Source organism: Strongylocentrotus purpuratus, unplaced genomic scaffold (assembly GCF_000002235.5).
Source record: "Strongylocentrotus purpuratus isolate Spur 01 unplaced genomic scaffold, Spur_5.0 spur5_scaffold_20, whole genome shotgun sequence".
Lineage (NCBI taxonomy): Eukaryota > Metazoa > Echinodermata > Echinoidea > Camarodonta > Strongylocentrotidae > Strongylocentrotus > Strongylocentrotus purpuratus.
In genome coordinates this window covers 11751233-11775690 of record NW_022145606.1, presented here as the reverse complement: position 1 = coordinate 11775690, position 24458 = coordinate 11751233, and the positions used below count along the sequence as shown (strand labels likewise).

Below are 24458 nucleotides of genomic sequence, written 5' to 3'. Positions count from 1 at the left end.
CTTTCTTGCATTCTTTCTCTTTTTCTTTCTTTCTTTCCGCACTTATTTAATATTTCTTTGTTTCTTTATATGTTATTTGTTTCTTCTTGTCATTCTTTGATTGCTATACTTCTGTTGGTCTCTCTTTCTTTCTGTATTTATTTAGTATTTCTTCATTCCTTTCTTTCGGTTATTTCCTTTTTCCTTCTTTTTATCTTTCTTTCGTTGTAATTTCTTCTTTCTCCTTTTTTCCACTTTCTTTCTAGATTTTTTTTCTTTCATTTCATTATTCCTTTTTTTTTTCTTTTCCTTTTCCTCTTTTCATTTATTTTTCTTGCTTCACTTTTCTTCACTTCTTTCTGGTATTTGCTTTCCTTTTTTCCATTCTCTCTTGCTATATTTCTTTTCTCTCTCTTTCTCTCCACATTATTTAAATATTTCTTTCTTTTATTTCCATCTTCTTTTTTCTTTCTTTCATTGTGATTTACATATGTATTTCTTTCTTCCTTTCTCCTTTTTCCACTTTCTTTCAATATTTCTTTATTCCTTTTCCCCCTTTTATTCCTTCTTTCGTTCGTTTATTTATTCCTTTTTTATTCTCCTTTTTTGCTCATTTCATTTTCTTTCTAATTTCTCTCTTTTTTAAAAATTTTCATTTTCCATTTTCATCCAGACGAATATACAAGAAACATGTGTAACACTTAAATACAATGAAACACTTCATAAAACATGACATCAAGTTCCTATTGTTAAAAAAAAAGATTTATTCTAACACTCTCTTCTAATCATTCAATATTCGTTTTCGATCGTAAATATATTGTCATTCTTGTATTCTTGTTTAATTGGCACTATACAGTAGTCGTAGAGGCACGTTTCGAAAATAGCCCTGTAGACGTTATGTAGCTAAATTCACATACCAGGTGTTGCATCAAGGATTTATTACAATCTCCTTGATGCATACAGTATAGGGGTGTTTCATAAAGCTGTTCGTAAAGTTACGCATGACTTTACGAACGACTTGTATATGAAGTGTCAGATAGGATGCCCAAAGTTTTTTCTGATATTTCCAATAACCTCAATTAAATTATGGTAAAAAATATACTTTGCATTGAAAATGTTTGTTATGATAAGAATGTTAATCTAAATCTGCACATTTCAACTTAAGTTGATGCAGTTAATAATGATTGAGCATCCCATTTGGCATTTTCGTATTACAAGTCGTTCGTAAGGCCATGCGTAACTTTACGAACACCTTTATGAAACACCCCCAAGTGCGCATAAGATTGGTTCAGGGTTGGTGGTAGGGTTGTCACTATTTTTTTTTAGAAACATGCATCTACTGCTGATTAAATAATGACTACCATCGGAAATTGGGGAAACTAATTAATGAGTCGGCTTTCCGCTGAAGGAACACAACCAACATGTATTGTCAATGACTACAAAGTAATTTTCTTTTAGCGGTGAGATTAGAAACTACTTTCAGACATCAAATGCTATTAGCTTGGTGCCTATTTTCCGTTGTCTGTGTTAGTGACGTCACAGGTAGTACAGAGGTATAAACAATTTATAAATAACATATATTAATGTTATATAATAGGGAATAGGGGATATAGGTGGTGAACAACAATGCACATCTTCTAAAGACAGATAGGCGATATCATTATACAGTGAAACCTTTCTATAAAGACCACCCAAGTGAGACAAAGAAAAATGGTCTTTACAGGCAGGTGGCCTTTATGTACAGGTTCCTTTAGTACATGTTTCAATGAGAAACCTTTTTTCAAGGGAAACACAACATGTGGTCTTTGTAGACGGGTGATCACTAAAGCAGGTTTGACTGTATAATGTACACTATTTCTTATCTTTGTCGTCATTATCTTGTTTGTCAACGCTAGGTGGCGCACTCTTGATCCAGTCTGACCATTGGTAAAACCTGTCGCAGTAGAAAAGAGAAAACATGAGGACATAAATTAAACTTTTGTTTTGAGGAGGTTTGAAGTTTGGGTAGCCTTGAGAGTTAATTAAAAGGAATTATAAATAAAAAGAGGAAACAAAGAAAGAAAAGAAAAATGTAATTAAATAAAATTCTGATAAATAGATGTTGTATTTTCCAGATATAATTTGTGGTTTGCATAATAGACCTGTTTACTAATATATTCAAATTTATGGCTGTTTCTTTTGGGAACATATACAATGACGAGTTATTCAATTAACCTGTCATAAATGACTGAACTAAAATAATCGGAATCCAATTTGCTTGCATTACTGTCTTGATGTTATGTCTGGCAAGCCTTGGACAAGCTTTCAGGTTGTTGAAATATGCATACAGTTTAAATATGTTAGTAAGCCGGTCTATTGGGTAAACCGAGGATCAAAAAACGATGTGGCAAGAATTTGAATTCGTATCTGTTCTTCACTGAACACAGTGACTTCATACTGTATTTATTTTCTTTTTACATAAACTTAGACTTGTACACCAGTTGTTTTGTCAGGAGCCATTACTTACGTGACAAGTACTGATATTGGAACGTATAGCGCGGCCATGACAAGGAAAACAAGCCCTCGAAAGTAATCCAGAGTGAGACTGTAGATGAGGTTAAACAAGGATGGACCAATCAGATTGCCGAGACTTTCAACACAGCCTGCACAAGCCATTATAGCACCTGTTGAATATAAGGAATAAATAAGGAGAAAATGTGAACAAATGTGATCGCAAAGATGTACCTAAGCTTTCCTAAGAAAATTTCCGTTGCTAGGTTTTTTTTCAAGTTCAGTTCACTTTATTCATTTTTCTCAGCATGAAAACAAATATAATATATACAAAATGGCAAATAAAGATAGTAAGAGAAAAAATGGAAACTACAAAAAAGTGTATAAAAGCTTGTACAGTAATAGGAAAAATACATGGTATAAACAAGAGAGAGAGAGAGAGAGAGGAGAGAGAGATCTCCCCCCCCCCCCCCCCGTGGCTACGTGCCTGTCAACATTACACCATTGTCATCACAGACACTCATAACACGTAGGGCCATGCACCTCAGATTTACTACATTGCTAAACGATGCCTTTAAATGCAATTGAAGCTATAATTTCGGTCAGTTTGACTTCCACTTGCACCATGCGGTTTTTAGTGTCCAATAATTATTGTGTCTCCATATCCTTTCAAACCTGTCCAATCTAACCTGAATCATGCTACATTGATCCGTCATAAAATCAAGGAGCGGTACTTCCTCGGCATCAGCGCCCTTAGGTCCGGTGGGCCCCGCCTGGCTAGACGGTCGTGCATATAGATTGTGTGTACACGGTCGTGCATATTATATGCATTTGTAATCGATTATCAGAGGTTGACATTTAATTACAGAAAGAAAAACAGCAATATATTCCAAAATCTAATACAAAATCCCATTTAAAATTCATTTGCAGAATAAATATAACGATGAGTGGGTTATTTCTATGCAAATAGGTCTGTTTCCAAAAGAAAAAAAATTGTATTTGAAAAGAAATCGGATAACTACTTATAATAACCAACAATAGCTGATATTAATTTATAAATAGATTAGTAATACTTTCACACCAAATATACTTCAAGTGATCTATGTGATGAAGTTAATGCAATTGAGATTAGAATATACTTTTTCTGGTGGACAGTTGCTAAAATTGATTTTGATTCATCATTATTGATTTACCGATAGAAGCCATAGGACTTTAACTAGGCGTTGTGGCGTGCGCCTGTAATCCAGCTAAAAAGTGGAAGTTAGGCCTACAAACTGATTCAGCCGAGGACGCAGGTTCGAAACTGAGTCACGTCTTTCGGATGGTGACGTTTAAAGGTCGGTCCCAGACGTAAATAATCATATCTGATTGATACACGTCTGTAAAAACCCAATACACACACATCACAGTAATTCATAGTAAATATATATCGAATAAATTTTGCAAGTGCACAACTTTGAAGGTCGTGTGCTTAATTCTCAACCGCTAAATGATGACAAGAGGTTATTAAAGACGCTGATAACACGTAAGGCCATGCATCTCAGAATTAACATTGTTGAAGGAATAGTTGACTTCTTGTTTCAGACCGCAAATACCTTCAAAGTGCATGGTTATTGCTCTTATTCTTATTTATGACATTTCTAGTAACCTATGAGGATCTAAAATTCTAGAAGGTAATTTTAGACCCCAAAATGTGTGAAATTCTCCCAATACGATCATACAAATTCAGCTCTACTTTCTAAAAATACAGTTAATCAATCAATTAATTAATAATCTAAAATTAATACCTTCAAAGTGCATGGTTATTGCTCTTATTCTTATTTATTTATTATGACATTTCTAGTAACCTATGAGGATCTAAAATTCTAGAAGGTAATTTTAGACCCCAAAATGTGTGAAATTCTCCCAATACGATCATACAAATTCAGCTCTACTTTCTAAAAATACAGTTAATCAATCAATTAATTAATAATAACAATACATGGGTCGGCTGGTTGTACGTATTATAACCAACACGAAAAAGCCAACATCGGCAACTGGCTGGAATAAAACGGATGAGGCGCTATATCGTTTATTCAACGGCTGGATCAAATTATCTAATATTTGTGGTGGTACACAAAATATATTAAAAATGGTTATATTTATGGATATTTAAGCCGTCTCTGAACCGATTTTGTTCAAACAAAGATGATTTTGTAATTTAAATTGTATGTTCTTTCAAATTTGACATTCAGTTTTTCATTATCTCACCAGAAAGTGCCCTCTGCAACAGAACTCAACCATCCCTATGCCTTTAAGAGGGATATAGTATAAGAATGTCTCCGCTATCGTTGACTTCATCTTGATTATCAAAATAACTATCATCATCATCACCTTCATCATCATCACCATCTCACCGTCATAACCACCATCCTCCTTCTCTCTTCCTCCTCCTCCTCATCATCATCATCAGCATCACCATAATCATTATCAGTATCATCATCACCCCATCATCATCATCATCATCAACATCACCATCATCATCATCACCAATGTATTAACCATCACCACAATCACCATTATCATCATCATTATCGCCGTCATCATCACCATCACTATCGCCACTATATAAACAATCACCAAAATCACCGTTATCATCACCATCACTACCACCACCATCATCATCATCGTCATCATCACTACCACCACCACCACCACCACCACCATCATCATCGCCATCATCACTACCACCACCACCATCATCATCAAGGGACCCCCTTAACAGTGCCATGCCACAATCTACTGGATCTTCATCACTACGATGGCGAGGTGTGGTCTTCAAGGTATATTTTTGATTTGATTTGATTTTGATTTGATTTATTTATTTTCCACTCAAATATCCACAAATTAAATGACATATATAAACCATACAGTAATACAATATATAATAGAACAAATGAATTATACAAGTAACGAAAAACTGACAAGTATGTTCGTAATCAAATAAGTTTACAAAGTACATTTATGTTTGAGAATTAAACAACATATTTAAGGTATATTCATCACCATCATCATCAGCCCCATTATTGTTGAATTGGTGTCAGAATTTTATTATGTAACTGTATACATGGCTCTGCTCCGCAGTACAACATCGGCTTGATCAAGCGTTACTTTCCCTCTAGACAGCTACGTTCTCAAAACTCTGGCTTACTTACTCCTAGAGTTAAAACAAAGTGGGTGAGCAAACCTTCGCTCATGCTGGGCCTTCATTATGGAATACTCTCCTTCAATGGATTAAAAATAGCAGTTCTGCTGAAGTGTTAAAAAGCAATCTTAAGAAATATCTGTTTAATTTAGCTTATAATTGATTACCATTACCTTTCATGTCTGTACCTTTCCTATTGCACTTATATATATATATATATATATTTATCATTTCATCTTTTGCACAAGCTGCACCTTGAGCATTTGACTGTCAAGTGGATTTGGCGCCTTATAAATCTTACGTATTATTATTATTATTAATTATAGTTACCCTGTTCATTTTCATTGGCCAGTTTGGAAAGGCTTGATCTCATCGATGGTGACGTCAGAAACCGGAATGAACCCAAGGTGGCGGCTATGGGTGAAGAAGAAGAAGACGACGGCGGAGAAAAAGAATAAAAGCGATAACGATGATGATAACAATAGTGATGATATAGAGTACCGAAGCTGTGACATCATACAAATCTATTTTTGGAATTTCTCAATTTTTTCTGCATTTTCCGAAAGAGTATCAAAAGAAATGTCCAAATGTCGTAAACCAATTGAATATGTTAAGTATTGGCTGAGATATGACCATCTGAATAAAAAGATTTCCTATAGGAACTCAGTGTTATATTGCTCTGGCTCCTAATGTTAATTGAGAAATTACAAAAATAGATTTTTTTGATGACGTCACACTTCACCACTGTATAGTGATGATAATAATAATAACAATAATTGTAATACTACTAATAATAATGATAGTAACAATAATGATAATAATTATGCTGATAATAATGATAATAATGATAATAACAAAAAGGAAAGAAGGAAAAAAGGAAAAAAAATAAAAAGAAGGAGAAGAAGAAGGAAAAGAAGCAGAAGAAAGAGAACAAGAACAGGAAGAAGAGAAGGGAGATATTGATAAAGAAGGTGAAGGAGAAGAAAAAGGTTGAGGATAAAAATAAGAAGGAGGAGGACAGTTAGGAAAGAGAAGAAAAGAAACAATCATTCGAAGAAAGAAAAGGAGGAATAGGAGCAAAAGAAGAAGAAGGAACCAACGGTTCGATAACAAATAAAGACCTTGATTTTCCGTCTTCGTGCACAGACAAAATTAAATAAGGAATCCTTCCAAAACAATTACAGATAATTTCGTTCAGTGCATACGTTTCCCTATCTTTAAAAGAAATTCTGAACATCCCAACGGTCCAAAATCAAAGTCACTCTAAATTTACTGTCGAAAACCTGCCCTAATGAACATCTCTATGTAGAAAGTCCACTTGTCTATAGAGATCACACTTTTCGATTGTTTCCTTTGAACATCATTTCTAAGGACCCTGTACATACATTCCATGAAAACCATTTTTCGTCTCTCTTAAGTGAATTTTATCTACATTTTGTAACTGTATTAAATTTAATATCATCGTGATTCATTGCAGCAATAGACAATACTTACCGATAAAGAGCACAAAACTCGAATCACCGAAAGCGGTGAATGTTAGACCAATGAGACTAGACCAGATCCCGACCTGAGCGATGGATAGATCGTCTGTCATGCCGCTGCAAATCTTCCCGCCAACCATAGTTCCTGCAATGTCGGACAATGCGTACAATTCGTGGTTATCAACATTTAGATGGCATTCATTTGTAATATAGGCTGCAATAAGTTTTGAAAATGCCATCGAATTTATTCTCGAAAGTCATTGCGAATTACGAGGTGAATGTTTGAAGTTTTACAAGGTTAAAAAAGTTATGTTTCATCCTAGATGTACCGTTTACATGATTTAGTCAGTTTAGGAGATAGACGTATTCGGAGGACAGCGAGTGTCCTCTTTTTAAGAGAACGGTGAGTTTAGGTAAAGACGGACAGATGGTTGTGAGCATTCAAATCCCTTTTTGTTTGATCTGGAAGAGTATCATAGAAAAAAGTGAAGCACCTAAGTGGCCTTCTCTTCAAATGCCCTCCTATTTGAAATAAAACAATAAATAGCTGAAAAGTTTGAACCAAATATCCATGTCACATGTATTATGTGACAATCTGCTACAATGAGTCAATTTCTACACTAACCATGAACCCCATGTTATAACTCACCCTAACACTAAACCTAAACTCAATCTGAACCTAATAAACCCCCATTGCAACCCTGATCCTAACCCTTTATACTTTTCACAAATAGACCCGTTTACTTGAGGACATCAAAACCGGTCGTCTGCTTGATTGTGTGTTTTTCCAAACATCACTTACCAACTGAACCAAGTAGAAGAGAACAAGCTACGTAGAATCCTACAATGATAGACGTCCAACACAGCGGTGGGCTTAGAACAAATAATAAGACCAACAGGTAAGTTGAATGGAGAATCATCATGTGAACGCTAAGAACGACTAGGTAGGAGACTAGCTGACTCCTCTTCTTCGATTCGGCGTTCGCGAAAAGCGCGTATATAGCATCAAACTGTGACGCGGAAAAAAAGCTTGTCGGCTCCTCGCCGGCCTTCAAATTGGATTCCTTAATGAAAAATATAATGTAAATAATGGCTGTCGCGATAGCGGCGATAATAAACCAAAACGGAGCTGTGAAACCTGAATAGAATATCGAAAATCCGATAGCGACTTGTGATACACCGGTTGTGAATTCGATTACGATACCGAGAATGATCATGCGATATGTTCGCGATTGGTGTGTAGCGATGTCACACATGTAAGCATTGCAGACGGCGAGAAGTGTTGGGAAATCCCCAAACGATCCCATGATAAAATGTGCGATGGTGAGATAGGATTTTGGTAAGCTATAATAGACAACTGCAAGCCAAATTGAAATTCCGATCAAATAGCCGATAGTTGGTAGCAGCATCGCCTTCTTGCGACCTGCGCGATCACTCCATGATCCGATCAACGGTGAGACAATCATCGCGGGGAATATTTGAACCAGATTGTAAATCAACAGCCAATAGGAAGCGTCGGCTTGAGCGTTCTCCATCTTCGCGATGGCTGAGACGCTTGCGTTGATTGGTATATCGCAGTCATCCTTCCAGGGGTCAAGGTTCAAGTTCAAATCGTTATGGATGTTATACTCTTTGTAGATGCGCATTGTGACGTATTCCGTTCGCATTGTCGACGTCATACTGTACGCCATGTAGAAGAGGAGAACGACCGGTTCAACTGTGATGCAGGGAAATTTATTTTTGAGGTCATCATCGTCGTCGTCGAATCTGTTTTCTTCGACATCTGAATTTTCCTCGAATACCTTCTCTTCGTCCTCGTCCACCAGTTTAGTGAATTTGAAATAACTTCTTCCTGTTGCCATCCTGATCTAATATGAAGTCCACAGACACACTCCCTAGACACAAAACTTCTAATGATGATACTATAATATGCCGTTCTTCCACAGCGCTATAGCATCACGCGCTTCCAAAAGAACGCCGGATAGTATCCCCGGCTTTAGCTCCGGCAACCGTAGCGCTGCATTCACCCGGGTCGAGAGTGCAATATGTAGCATCATGCCCTGCCGAGGGACGATAGTATTGCTTACTGTGGCAGGGATTCGAACCTTATGATTCACGGCCGGGAGACTTATCCACTTGACCACAGCACCTCTTGTGATTCAGACTAGCTACTCATACTGCAGCTTTATATGTATCAAAGATCCTACAGTTCAATTTCTTTAAATGGAACACATAGCTTCCCTTTGTCTAGCCCTCAGCGCACACTTCCACGCTGAAATCTGCGTACACACGGCCGATGCGTTCCATACACCGGTTGGGGTTTTACTTCCGTAATTTTCCAAGCATTATAAAATTTCACATTTCGCTATCCATACATTCTGCTCCTCCTTGAAAAAAAATAGTCCCAATACTTCAAATTGAGCAACAATTTGTTACATTTTATTACTTCTTTCTTTTAGAGCTTGATGTTTCCCCGGCAAATTTGCCAACGTCCAAGTCATTAGCCTATGTTTAATCGTTGTGTTCCAGAATTAGGTAAAGAAGTATATTAGGGTACCAGTCAATCTACCTGGAGTTTGTGCAGGTAGGTGATTCATCATTATAAATTCCATACTATTACTACATGATCAAAACGAATAACAGGGTAATACAGAACTTGCTGAGGTTAATGGTCCTTAAGGATAGACTACCAGCATAAATAACTTTAGTCTGTACACAATCATGTTATTTACATCATGTTTGGTGTGCCATGGTTTCGGCATCCACATTAATTTTGCTGATGTTCCACTTGAATGAATGATAATTATCATTTTAGAAATATGCAATGCCAGGGGGTGTTTCACAAAGATCCTAAGTTGAACTTATCTCTAAGTCGGACTTAAATATTATGGAGAGCCATTTGTAGCCTTATAATGAAATATATTCAAAAGCAAAAATTCAAGTATTTTAGACTTTTCATAAATTCCACGCCAAGAACATGAAATCTTCCATGATAATAGAAAGTATGAACGATTTGAATCAACATTTTATGCCTTTAAAAAATTTTACAAAATATTTTCAAGGATGCTAATGGCTTTCCATTATTGTTTTAAGTCCAACTTAGAGTTAAGTTAGACTTAAGATCTTTATGAAAGTATGAAACACCCCCTTGCATGGACCTTTATTACCTGGGGAGTGTTTCACAAAGACTAAGATAGACTTTAAAGAAAAGGTTGAGTTCTGGGAAGAGGTGAAAAATAATTTGTGAGCGTTATCATTCTTATTATGCAAGTGTGGAAGAACATCAGATAAGACATGTTCCCTGAAAAGCATGGCTCTTTAAATGCCTTCATATTATAAATATGTCATGTAACATCGTAAAAATCCAGGGTAGGATTTTTAAGTCACGTGTTCGTGTAGTGCCATATACATCTTTCTGTGTACAGTGTTTGTAACTTTACCAAGACTTGGCCAAATTTCTTATCATTTTTGATGATTCCAAAACCTTGCAATACACACAAATTCTTATATGCTAGATGATCAACCTTTTCTGGTCGATTCCACACCGTTTCTTTCACAATGCAATCGCATGACCAGAACTCAATTTCATCTTTAAGTTCGACTTAAATAATTATGCCAGGCCGATCATGCCACTGTTTGCTCTCACCATTGTGATCTTTTGATAATATTGTTTCCTTCAGTAATGAACTATCAAAAATGATAAATTCTGTATATTTGTGACCATGATTTGGACGTCCCTTGAGAGACCAATGCCAGTAAATGATGAGGGCAAACAGTGGCATGAACGGCCTGCCATATTTAAGTCCAACTTAAAGTCGATCTCAGACTCAGTCTTTGTGAAACACCCCCCCCCCCTCCGGTACATGTATATTTAATAAACTAAAAATGTAATAATATTTATTTTTACAAGTCGAGTAGACGTTCAATGTTCAAAGGCCATAATTATATAATTAGGAAACATTGAAGTTGTAAATCTATAGTCCTGGAGACGCCATCCCCCCATAAACCGATAAATCGCAAGTTCACATGCATACACAAAGGGATTGACATCCTTTATTAATGTTTGATTTTCCTGGTCTTTTATTGGTTTTGCTTGTTAGCTGCTAAGCGAAGTTTATAGACATGTATGCTCTTTGTTAAATAATAAATGTCTCTTGACTTTTTCTGTTCAAAGGCCATAATAATTATATAATTAGGAAACATGGAAGTTGCAAATCTGAAAATGGAGACGCCCATCCCCCCATAAACCGATAAATCGCAAGTTCACATGCATACACGAATGGAGTGACATCCTTTATTAATGTTTAATTTTCCTGGACTTTTATTGGTTTTGCTTGTTAGCTGCTAAGCGAAGTTTAAAAATGGAGACGCCCATCCCCCCATAAACCGATAAATCGCAAGTTCACATGCATACAAAAAGGGATTGACATCCTTTATTAATGTTTGATTTTCCTGGTCTTTTATTGGTTTTGCTTGTTAGCTGCTAAGCGAAGTTTATAGACATGTATGCTCTTTGTCAAATAATAAATGTCTCTTGACTTTTTCATTTTAAGGTACAATATTTCGAGTATTTATTTGTTATTAATAGGGGGGGGGGGTAAGTTGTGTCATTCAAGAAGGCATCAGAACAAAAACATATGCTTTCTCCATTCCCCCCTCTTCCGACCTTCTCTCTCTTTTCGCGGGCTCTCTCTCTCTCTTTCTGTATTATCTCTCTATCTCACCCACTCTCCCTCTCTCTCTTGCGCCTTGTATATCTATCTCCATTTCGCTCTCTACATATCTCTCTTTTTTCTGGCGGGCTCTAAGTATCTCTGCCTTTATATATCTCTCTCTGCCCCCTCCCCCTCTTTCTCTCTCTCTCTCTCTCTCTCCCTCCCCCCCCTCTCTCTCCTCCTCTCTCTCTCTCTCTTTTAAACTGGTTCCCATGCACAATATTCAAGCCTTGTAACCAAGCGCTTAAGAATGCTTAAATATTGACTCCTTTACAAAGTGGAGTAAATAATCTGCATTGTATTCTCCACGAATATTTGTCTTCCTTTTACTCCGCCATGGGGATTTGCTTGCAACGACAAAGTGTAAATTAAAGTCTGCTAAAAATAACCGGGTTCTCTTTAATAGACCCGTAGGCTTTCTGTTATCTGTTTTCATATAATTGTTTTATATGGATTTAACCTTTTGGCTACGGGAGTCGGGTGGTCACTGTGATAACTCTATGGGAATGAGTGAATTCAGTAGTCAACGGGTTAATATACAACGTTTGATTCTGTTTATCTTTATAGCGGGAGTTTCCAAATTCGAATCCGGTGCGATTTGATGTCTTTTGGTAGGGCTAAGGTAATTTGTAATTACTATGTTTCAGTTTCAGTTTCATTTTTATTTTCATTTCCAACATTCCCAATGAATAGATCAAGATCACCTCCCCCCCCCTGAACAATAGGTATTAATTACAGATCTACGCCCATGCCAACAGAACAGTCATTTTGACAAGAAATCAGATATACAATTCAACATTCAATAATATAATTCATTTTTACATATATACATAAATATCCAGTATTATTGTTTATTTTAAAGTTTTTTAAGATAAACCTGTGGAAATGGAGTGATCCACTGAAAAGCACTGTCAAAGCCGTTAAAGACTCAATTTTTCTTAATAATTTAGCAGGTGTCACAACCCTCGGACAGGACTTAAAGTCGTATGCAATTGCTTGTTATCTGTAAGCATATACTTGCCTTCTGATAAAGCAGGCATAGGCCTATGTAAAAACAAATCACGAAAAACAGTTCAATCGTATTGATGTGCGTGCCCGAGATGGTTCAGCTCCTCTCGTTATTAGTCTGCTCTCCCTTCTGTAGCCCATTTAAACCAATTTCCTATTTCCACGACCACGTTGGGATGTGTTTCAGTGCAAGAAACGACTGGACCGAGAGACTAAACAGTAAACCTTCAATAATTTGAAGGTTTAGCTGACTTCTTCGGAAGTTTACCAATACACCCTGTCGTATACAGTCACGTCTTTGTAACATCTCAACATTGCCTTGGACTCATCCGACATCGTCGGAAATATAAGTAAGCATCGTTGCCAAGACAACACAGCTTCTTGGATGGACCAGGTGATCAATGAAACGTCATCAATGAGAAAATTATCAAGCTAAATAAACTGTTATATTTGAGGACAGGATGGAATGAGGAAGACTGTCTCGCAGAACTGCAGATAGACACACCACACTAAACAACCAACGGAAGCATTGACGAGACAGATAGCTGTAAGATTATTTTTGGGGGCGATTATTTCGTTATGTGTCTACGAATCAAAAGCAAATGTTATCAAGGAGATAATAATTGTTTCTCGGCCTTGGTTTGATACTGATTAAATTCACCTCCAACTGTTGTATCAAGATTGAATGGTTGCACCGTGAATGACAACGCTCTTTAATTGGGATAGTCACCAAAGTGTTACCGCAGTGGAATATTTCATCATTCATACAGCATATCTCATATCACAACTTCCGTCGTATAGCTTGAAAAAGATTCCGCAACTCATGGCGCAAATTCGGATGTCTTGTGCGGAATTTCCTTCAAATTGGATGTTTTCATCTTGTTGGACTTAAATACACGTGGCTAATATTATCTGCAATTGAATAGAAAAAAGGGAAGACCAACGTCACGCTTACTATGATGACAATATATGGGTAAGATAAATTCATCAATCATTTTTCGATTGCATTATGTATATTGTCTTTTTTCACAATTTACATTCAACTTTAATTATTGAATATACATTAATATGATAGGATAATAAATAAAATATAGGCTACTCCAAATATAAACAAAAGCAGTGTTCAAAATTTCTTTGTTGATTCGGTCATCTATCATTTTGTGACAAGGTAAATTTCTTTTGATTTGATTTATTTTTCATAATTCCTCTTTATGATTATCGCAGATTTCCTTCCATTCCTCTTTCTCTCTTTTATCTTTCATACTCACTTTTGCTCTCCTTTTCCTGTTTCCTCTCCCCATTTCAATCTTAACTATAGACTGATTCTTTCTATGTGTCTCAAAATTTCTCTCTATATATTGCCCCTCTCTATTATTTTTCATATTTGGTCTCATTCGTTCCTATATAATTATGTATCTCTCTTCACACTCTCCAACTCTCCCCTCCTATTAGTTCCCCTTCCCATCTCCCCTCTCTCATATTCTCTTCCTCTCACTCTCTCTCTCTTTCTCTCTCTCCCAGTCTCTCTCTCTCTGTCTCTCTCTCTTCCTGTCTCTCTCTCTCCCTCAGTCACTCTCTGTCTCTCTCTGTCTCTTCCTGTCTGTCTCTCTCTCTCTCTCTCTCTCGCCCTTGCATCTTTCTCTTTCACTTTACTACTGTTTCTCTCCCTAAATCAATACAAGAATAAATAAAAAAGAAACTGAGCCATTGCAATCGTGTTGGAAACGTTAATTTATTAAATCTCAAAGTCATGGCTTCTTCCCCCCTTGTTTTTTAAAAGGGAGAAAGGATTATAAAATGATGTGAAAAATGGACGCCATTGTAGACACTAATACGTATCAAGAAATTGAAACGAAATATAGAAATTGAATAAACCCCCAAGACATTCCGTATAAACATAGTTGTGGGATACGCCTTATCAAGTGTAATGAGGGAAAAGATAAGTAAAATGTTGAAATATTGATTGAAACCACGCCCGCCATTGCAGATAAAAGACAACAAGAAATCAAATATTGAATAAAATTCAGAAAAAAACCTTTAGACAGAGTTATAAAGACGGACTCAAAGAAAATTAATGGAAAAAAGAGATATAGTAAAATGTCGAAATATTGATCGAAACCACGTCATTGCAGAAAAAAGCTACAAGAAATCAAAAATTGAATACAATCCCCAATAAAAAAAAACCCAAGATAGAGACAGAATCAGAGAATAATAGAGATTACTGAAAGGATCACCTGTCTCAAGAGTAGTTCTTTGTATCGCGTCCTTCCAGCGTATAATGACAACACCTGCATGCCTGGTTTTAAGGTTTTCTACAATTATAAGCGTCATCATCATCATCATCATTGCTATTAGTATCATTATCATTATCATCATCATCATCATCATCATAATAATCGTTATCATCATCTTCATGATTAAAAGTAAATGTATTATCAGCATCATCATCATTAACATCATCATGTTATTTTTATCCTTGTGCTGGTTCTTGTTTTATTTCTTCTCGTTTTCTTGTTCTTCTTTTTTGTTTGTTCTTGATAATGTTCTTGTTCTTGTTTTAGTTCTTATTATTATCAATTATTATCATCATCATTTTCATCATCAACACTGGTCAGTAGGCCTAACTACTACTACTACTACTACTATACTATACTACCGTGTCTTACCGTTAAAGCGACTTAGCGTGGTGCTACTTTGTGTTACTAGTTTCACGGTCTTATTTATCATGTAGTTGCTATGTTATGTTAACGGGAATATCAAGTGGTTTTTAATCGTTTGTCTAATATTGACTAAAACGGGTAATGTTTGCTTTTGAGAGAGAGAGAGAGAACCAAAGTAATGGAGCAGGAGTGTTTCACAAAGATCATAAGTCGAAATTAACTCGAAGTTGGACTTAAATAATATGGAGAGCCATTTGTAGCCTTGAAATGAGACATATTCAAAAGCAAAAATTCAAGTATTTTAGAATTTTCATAAACTCCACATCAAGAAAATGAAATCTTATTGATGATAGGAAATATGGATGATTTGAATTAACAATTTAGCCGTTTAAAATAATATTTTCAAAGATGCTAACGGATTTCCATAATTTTTAAGTCCAACTTAGAGATAAGTTTAACTTAGGATCTTTGTGAAACACCCCCTGGTTTGGTTTGGTTTGTTCTTGCTAGATTTCTGTTTACTTATTTCTGATAGTCACACATTGATCTAATTATAGGATATATTTTCCTTTCCTTCTACCATTCATATAGATCAATTTTTCTATTACTTGTTCACCCTTCTTTTTTTAGCTCATCTCTCTTTCGTCCCTCTGTTTGTTTGTTAGTCTGTCTTTCTCTTTCTATCAATTTAAGCTCTATCTCTCTCTTTCTATCAATCTAATCTCTCTCTCTCTCTCTCTCTCTCAATATAACCTCTCTTTCTCTCGCTCTGTCCCTCTCTAAGTTCTGATTGCGTGAAAAAATAATATATGGCCAAATAATTTGACAATATTAAACTTTCATTCTTGAAAGCCTTTAAAAAATTGAAATAAGAGCGCCGTAATTGTTTTGATCCAAAGTTTGAATTAAAAAGATGTTCTCGATAATAATTTTTAATCTATTTTCTAAATTTCGAATTTCTTTATTTTTTACTGTCATTCACAGACTGATGATCTAACGTCGACTGACTTGCACGGGTCGCTGATCAACTCAACATGAGCGGGGTCCGCAAGAAAAGATGGAAGGGCCCTCTACCGGTCAGTGCTATACAGGGAGTTCTCCTCAAAGACAACCGTTTCGCTGGTATGCTCCTTGAAGACCAAATGAAGCAAATGACCATAGACCGGAAGCGAGCGAAAAACCTCCTAGACTGGCAACAGCAGTCGTTTTTATTAAGCCAAGCCATAAAGGAAACCGAGCTACGAGAGATGGGTGTAAATCACACTTCATTCTTGCCAGAACTCACAATGAAAGTAACAGAACCAGACGTGAGGGCCAGGCGTCCTTTCGGGAAAGTCCGCCGCTCTGCGTCACATATGCTTGAGGATTTACACGTTTTTGAAAAGCGATCCTCGCTGCCTGATATAACGACTAGAAGGAGTCTAACCCTGCCTGAATTTTCGGTGTCCGTGCCAACTTTTAGCAAAAGAAAGAAAACACGCACTGATGAATGTACGTCTACGCAACACGTTCCAGGCGAAGCTGCTAGCGGAAATTTCACGCAGCTACATGGTATTGATCTAAGCATCCCTAGCAAAAGTAAAACTGAAATCGAATTTAGACCCGGGAGGAGAATGTCGCAGGGAGCCGCTACTAAGCGAATGTGTGGGAGTCATCTACCGCTCTACGGGCCCGAGGCTGAGGCAGAGCGAGAGGAGAAGGAGAAGCGACATGTGAGAAACCTGCAGCGAAAAATGAGAGAGCTGAAGGTTTACCAGGACGATCGATTCAAACGACTGGTAATGAGTTTAGTACGTGATTCGCCGGACTCAGCCGAGTCGGATGCCAAAATCAAGATGTCGGGTCTAGAAAAACTCGTCGCCTCTGAGAAGATAGAGGACATAGAGCGAAAAGAATCTATTCATGCTAGACTCGATCATCCAGACTCTTCTGAGAGCGAGTATGACTCCGAGAGCGAGGATGAAACGACGCAGCGCACGGAATCCAAACTATCGAACTAATTGTGGCGACTGTCCGCAAAGTCTACGCAAAATGATTTTTTCTTTGTTGGTTTAAACTGAACCCTCTGAATTTTTCAATCAATGTGTACATTACATCTCTATATTATCCACGCAAAATTGTTATTTACTGCATTGACATACGTGGCCCTCTACACTACTAACATTTAAAGATAAACTTGAGTTCTGGTAAAAAAAGAAAATGAATTCTCACAGAATCTAACGAAACTTACAGTGAATGTTCAAGATTACAAATAAATGTCATGTGCCAAACAATTTTGGAAGAAAATGTATACTGGCTGAGTAATGAGCATAGAAAGATAAGGAAATCAGGGTAGTACTAGCCCCGACACCATGTGTGTTGTCCCATATACATCTATCTGTGTAAGTGATTGTTACTTTACCAAGACTCTGCCAAATTTATGATGATTTTGATGACTCTAGAACCTTGCATTACACACCATTACTTACATGCTATATGATCAACTTTTCTGATTCATTCCACACCTTTTCTTTCACAATGCAATCGCATTACCAGTACTCAAGTTCTTTAAACTAGATGATGGGTTCATTCTTGGTCTAAATAAAGATGACTTTCAAAATGGAAGTTACAATGAGGTATAAGTTTTTCCTTTGTTTGAAGTTTAAAGTTTGAAGTTTGAAGTTTTATTTATTCCACATTTTACTTAGAAAAACAGTTTATATTCTTTTCTTTTTTATACAGGCGTATATTATTATAAGAATAGATTTCACACAAGATTTTTTTTTAATTAAAACAAATTAGAGAATTCACTAGATCAAATATAATGGGACTTACCCCTGATGTCTGGTTAGAGAGAGAGCTATGATTAGTTTATTTAGTTATTTTTTGAGGGGGGGGGGGTGGGACGAACCAATTTCTGTGACTGGTATTACTTTACTTACCAATTGCAGGAATTTCGAAAGAATTCAGAACTGAACGAACCATATGAATTACAGAAATGTTGTATAGTTGATGTTTCATGCTTATGTCGAAATAATAAAAGTTCATGTTATGCTAATGTTTCAATTTTGCATTTGTCAATTTGAATTTCTGTCTTCATCAGTGTTTTGTCATTAGGTTTAATAATAATAATAATAATATTTAATTCTTATATAGCGCTTAATACAAATGTCTTTAAGCGCTTTACAAATATACATACCAATGCAATGGGTAGGTTCGAAAAACATCTCCGAGAGAGTACGGGGTCACCAAGAGAGGGGATGTTGTGGAAGTCTAGGGATCACTTTCTTTTTACGCTGAATAAGCAGGGAAGGGGAGGGGGGGGGGGGGGGGGTAATGAGCACTGATTTTTTTTCTTTCCTCAACACTCCCCCTCCCCTTGATAACAAAAAAACAATTTACTTTTTTTGCCAGGGGTGGGGGCCCTTTTTCCCCCTTTTTTCAAAGGTGTTTTTGACTTCTTTTTTTGCCAGGGGCGAGGCCCCTGTCGAACTGGCCCCCTGGATCTACCACTGTGTTCCACAAAATAGTGGTTCAACAAGCCGCGTTCCACTTTAGTCGGTGATAAACAGATTTTATTTGCACATGACCGATACAAGATAACGCGCATCCCTAATGGTAGAACGAGGTTAGGCGTTATCTCTGTTTGTGATACAAGAGTTGCGTTGACAAGTTGTTGACCCGGTGTAACGATGGTAATTGTCCGCCGGAAATATTGTCCCATCAACGCCATCCAATTAATTAAGTCGATCACAAGCCCTTCTATGTGCATTATCATAGATGGAGAAATAAACTTTATTAGGGGCTGGACACGTCGGTCCGTATCCTACTAACTACTAGACGCTGAATTTAAGTTTGGCCAATGAAAAGTCGACGTAAACCAGGAACAAGATCACAACTGTTTTGAAGACAAAAATCAACTCAAGGGCATGGATTTTGATACCATATCGTTATACTCAATGGAGGAGGTGTCGTGGCATATAGCGCTTGCCTAAAGGGATTAGGGTTGGGTTTGAATCCCAGTACGGCACTCTCCACCCAGGGGGGGTGTTTCATAAAGCTGTTCGTAAAGTTACGCATGAATTTACGAACGACTTGCATAAAAGTGCCAGATAGGATGCCCAAAGTTTTTTCTGATATTTTCAATAACCTCAATTAAATTATGGCAAAAAATATACTTTGCATTAAAAATGTTTGTTATCATAAGAATGTTAATCTACATCTGCACAGTTCAACTTTAGTTGATGTAATTAATAATGATGGAGCATCCCGTTTGGATTTTCATATACAATTCGTTTGTAAAGTCATGCGTAAATTTACGAACAGCTTTATGAAACAACCCCCCCCCCCCTGGTGTAATGGATACCTTGCAATTGCAGTATGGAAGCCCAAACTCTAATTTTTATAAACTTTACCACTTTTCCTAAAACCTAATTGAGCAGAGCATATAGACCTGTCAGTTTCTGGCTGCATGTATCACAGCTCAGAGCGACTAAAGTACACACCTTTCTGTAGTCTACTATTACAGACACTATAACACACACCAAGAGACAAGGGTACGCGCCTGCAAACTATATCGGTGGTGTGACTGACGTTTCAAACCACGTTCAAATCATCCGGGCGGATCCTCCTCGAGATGCGGACAACAACGGCCGTGACACCAGGCGGCGCATGTCAGAATTACGCACGCCGAATTACCAGGGCATTTAAACGTGCTGATCACTACATGTATACACGTCTTCAGCACATATCAGGACTAATCGCATATATATTAGCTCTCAATGTCCTGCATGTCTAAATCTACGGGTACCCTGACTAAAACGGAAAATATAGAGAGGGTAACAAAATTCCTTCACGTAGCTGGTCTCATGACGAGTTGTAACTGAGCGGTACAATTGAGCGTCTATCTTATAGAACCATAGGACCTATCGCGGATAGCCTTTGCTTGTATTAAGTCAACATTGAGGAGGTACGGTATACATTGTTTACTTTTATCGTAATGTTTTACCTGTTGTTATTACTGCAAACTGTCGACGTATTTACTCGAAACAGTTCAATTTTTGACTATTAATCCGAAAAATATTGATATATCCAATTCTATGTCGTCTTAGGTAAGCGGAATGTGGGTATTATGTTGGAGTTGTTGCTATGTCGGAAGCATAATCGCACAGACTTTCGAGAAATCAATGCAATAGGGATTACAATGCCCTATTTTATATCCCACAGAAAAGTTCGGATTACGTAATAGTTCGGTGTAAGATACAGAAACCTTTTATTAAAATTCACCAACCTCGAAATTTCGTAGGCTTTTGTCCACTTTTTTGGCAAGCTTTTGTCCACTCCAGACCTGTGGACTTTCTCAAGCCAAGTGATTATTCTCATTACACAATTTCTTGCTGTCTGCTGCCTTAATATCACGATAAAGAGCGAAGATACAATATTTTCGTAACAATTATGAATAGCCAGAGTCCTTATTCGGTGAAGGAATATTGTTATAATTATTGTTTGTATCCAGATTGATTCTTTCATTGACCTTTTTTGACCGGGGATAACAGCTTGACTGGTTGAAATAGGGTATTTGTTGAATACTTTTAGACGTAAGCTTAGTATGTCACATTCTCAAGAAAAAAAGAAAAAAAAACGGGACAAATCCGTTTTTCACTTGTTTAACTGTACAGGTAAAACGACTGTAAAGCCTTTCGATAAATCAAATCAAGAGTAATTCCAATACCCTATTGTTTATCCCATATCTATCATGTTCAAGATTACGTAATACGTAGATGACGTAATTGTGATGTCCGGTCATGATTGTATGTGAAGGACATAACTATTGGAATAAGCGACGATACTTTCGAAAGTAGTTTTAATTGTGTTAAAATGTGTAGGCGATGTCGGTTTCTACCAGAAGTGCTTTCTTGACGAAATGAATGTAGGAGGAAAAAGTGAATCTGTGGAAGACACTCTTTGTTCCTTAAATTTTTTAAGAATATTTTAAAAGCATTTTATACCGAGATCGGTGTAAAATGCAATATCACTCTTAATGCCAACATAATACTTTAACGCGTTCAAACCTTCCCCCTGCACATCAACCCCCCGGATAACCATCCCCAGTCAACTGCCCCCTAGGACAACTACCACCTAGGGCAACCACCCTCTAGGACGACTACCCCCAAGGACAACTACCCCCGTACTACTACCCCCAAGACAACCACCCCTAGGACAACTACCCCCTAGGACAACTACCTCCGGACAACTACCCCCGGACTACTACCCCGGACAACTACCCCCAGACAACTACCCCTACGTCAACCATCCTCTAGGACAACTATCCTAGGGGGTAGTTGTCTGGGGGGGAGTTGTCCGGGGGTAATGGTCGTAGGGGGTAGTTGTCTGGGGGTTAGTTGTCCCGGGGGTAGTTGTCCTGGGGAGTAGTCGTCCTATAGGGTGGTTGCCCTAGGGGTAGTTGTCCTAGGGGTTAGTTGACTGGGTGTGGTTATCCGGGGGCTGGATGTCCAGGAGGTAGGTGTCCGGATACGGTCGTTCAGATATGACCCGGCAAAACCGCGGCGTTTTTTTTTTAAGATGAGGTTAACATAAGTGAAATACGTACGCTTCAAGTTTCTGTGCCCGAGCTGAAAACATAGCAAAGTGAATATGATTTCGTTTGTTGATGGCAATGTTCATGATGAACATCAAAATGTCGTGATGGTGATGATGATTATGTGGTATCGTTTTAGCGTGTTGCTAATTATTCTTCATTTGATGGTAGTGATGCTTCCGATGACGATAATAATACATCCATGATAACAACCTTTTTTTTCTGACACTTTTCTCTTTCTTTCTCGCATCTAGAACAATCATGGAATCTGACAAAACCATCGCCACAAACAATAACCCATCGCCGGCAAGAAGATCGTGGAGGAGTAGGCTCATCGTTGAGCCACTTACTGTCACGTTCATGCTGGCGTATGGCTTGCTGGTGACTATTCGGGTGGAATACCTCAACAAGCGGCTGTCTGAAGAGGCTAATTTCACCCAACCTTCAACGAATACCAGTGTCGTCTGCTCTCTGAATACATCTTCTGAAGAGTATGATCGATACCTTGAGGTTCAAACACAGACGTCCTATTGGACGCTCTATCTCGCGGTTGCGCAATCCATTCCAGCATTATTTTCGGCCAACTTCCTCGGGGCTTTAAGCGACGCTAGAGGGCGTCGTATCGCGATGTTGTTTCCGATCGTTGGTTTTGGGATTTACTCCATCGTCTATGCTTTGGTTGCCCAATTCCACTGGTCGCTGTACTTTTTATTCGCTGGGGCGATTCCGTTAGGGCTCTGTGGCGATTTCCTGACGTTGGTGGCGTGCTCATTCGCGTACGTCGCGGACACCACGACGAGCAAGCAGCGAACGTACCGCATGGTTATTCTGGAATGCCTTACAACTCTCGGGGCTGGAGCGGGGCAAGTGCTAGTCGGTTTCATGATCGAAGCCATAGGTTACCCACCCGTCTACTATGCCATCCTCTGCATTATGGTCCTATGCGCTTTGTACGTCTACCTCCTCCCCGAAAGCCATCCGAGCGTAACCGGAAAGGTCCCCGGAGAGCAGCCGGCAGATATCGTGCCATCACCGCGAAGTGACTTCAACATGGCGAAGTTCTTCCGAAGTTTAGCCGATCTCTTCCGACCGGATCCGAAGGGACGATGCTGGAAGATGATTTCATATAACTACATTCTCTTTCAGTCTATTCTCATGATCGTGTCATTCCTGTCGACCAATGTCCTCTTTGCAGAAGGTAAGTCAAAAATAAAGGCGGGGGCGCCGGGAGGGGGGGGGGGGGGAAGGGTTTTCCGAAATGGTGTCGGGGTGGGAGACTTTTCATTCTCCGACATCAACTTTTGAAAGTATTACAACTTTAGGCATCCACTCAACCCTCTCAATGCTCTTTCAATGTTTGTGTGTAGGTGGGAGGGGGTGGGGGGGGGGGGGGGGAGTGTATAGATCCCCCAAATGTATTTCTATTATTAGAAAGTAATTATTTGGAAGGAAATATTCAAAAGGACCCGTGATTTCATTTAGAAAGTTCAGCGTTAACGATTATACAAAATACATATTATTGAATGCCTTTATTTCACGTTATTCTCTCTATTTTTTTCTTTTTCAGGAGAGCCATTTTGTTGGTCGGCTGCCCTCATCGGTATATTCAACGGTCTGACTTTCATCTTCGCTGGGCTTGGTAAGTCAATGCATTTAAAGTGTACCAATCACCTTTAACAAAACATTGTGTACAGTTAGAAAGCATACAATTAGAATATATTTACCCTGCAGTATATAAGCTAACGGTTATACTATTATTATTGTTATTATTAATAATAATAACAATAATAGTGGTTGTCAGACTTCACACTCCTGGCGCTCCGCAATTATTATTATATAATTATGATGATGATTATTGTGATTATAATTAACATTGATTTTGTTATTTTAATCATTTTTAATGTCATTCTTCTTATTCATCTTTTTCAAACATTTTATTTATTGATATTATTACCATCATTTACAATTTGTATTATTGTTGTTATTATTATTACCATTAGTAGAAGTAGTATTGATATTATTTTTGTTGTTATTGTTAATACTAAATCTTTTATCGTGCACTATATTTGTTGTGCGTAGGTCTCGTAGTCGGTGGCTACGTGCTTCGGCTCTTTTTCTCGGACCATTGCACTATGCAGATATCCATGCTCTCCTTCGTGGCTTGTCTCGTTATGACGGCTTATTCCAAGACGAACGTCGTTCTCTTTTGCGGTGAGTGAATCACGTGATCAGAGTTTATTTCCTATCATTGGATGCTGTTGTTGTTGTTGTTTTTGTGATTGGGTGTTCATTCATTACGAATATTAAAGATAAAGGTGAGTTCTGGTTAAAAAAATATATCAATTCTCACAGAATCAAACGAAA

At 37.7% G+C, this 24458-nt stretch overlaps 2 protein-coding genes across 2 annotated transcripts; one reads left to right on the top strand and one right to left on the bottom strand.

Annotated features, from left to right (window-relative positions):
- Positions 1-1742: 1742 nt before the first annotated feature.
- On the bottom strand, positions 1743-9654 carry LOC100891142 (proton-coupled folate transporter). Its single transcript, XM_003727726.3, has 5 exons — positions 7937-9654; positions 7148-7279; positions 5984-6067; positions 2486-2642; positions 1743-1912 (listed from the first exon to the last, which is right to left on the bottom strand). The coding sequence occupies exons 1-5, from the start codon at positions 8994-8996 to the stop codon at positions 1831-1833; spliced, it is 1515 nt and encodes a 504-aa protein (XP_003727774.2). The 5' UTR covers positions 8997-9654; the 3' UTR covers positions 1743-1830.
- A 10584-nt stretch (positions 9655-20238) lies between these two features.
- On the top strand, positions 20239-24328 carry LOC115918865 (proton-coupled folate transporter-like). Its single transcript, XM_030992752.1, has 4 exons — positions 20239-20465; positions 22349-23292; positions 23662-23733; positions 24174-24328. Exons 2-4 carry the CDS (start codon positions 22356-22358, stop codon positions 24311-24313), a joined length of 1149 nt encoding a protein of 382 aa, XP_030848612.1. The 5' UTR covers positions 20239-20465; positions 22349-22355; the 3' UTR covers positions 24314-24328.
- Positions 24329-24458: the final 130 nt, after the last annotated feature.

Bases quoted from the DNA above. Each gene is read 5' to 3' on its own strand.
- LOC115918865 (XM_030992752.1), top strand. From the start codon at position 22,356: ATGGAATCTGACAAAACCATCGCCACAAACAATAACCCATCGCCGGCA. The intron at 23,293-23,661 runs GTAAGTCAAAAA...TTTCTTTTTCAG, and splicing joins CAATGTCCTCTTTGCAGAAG to GAGAGCCATTTTGTTGGTCG. The intron at 23,734-24,173 runs GTAAGTCAATGC...TGTTGTGCGTAG, and splicing joins TTTCATCTTCGCTGGGCTTG to GTCTCGTAGTCGGTGGCTAC.
- LOC100891142 (XM_003727726.3), bottom strand. From the start codon at position 8,996: ATGGCAACAGGAAGAAGTTATTTCAAATTCACTAAACTGGTGGACGAG. The intron at 7,280-7,936 runs GTAAGTGATGTT...CCGACATTGCAG, and splicing joins TCTTCTACTTGGTTCAGTTG to GAACTATGGTTGGCGGGAAG. The intron at 1,913-2,485 runs GTAAGTAATGGC...CTACTGCGACAG, and splicing joins CCAATATCAGTACTTGTCAC to GTTTTACCAATGGTCAGACT.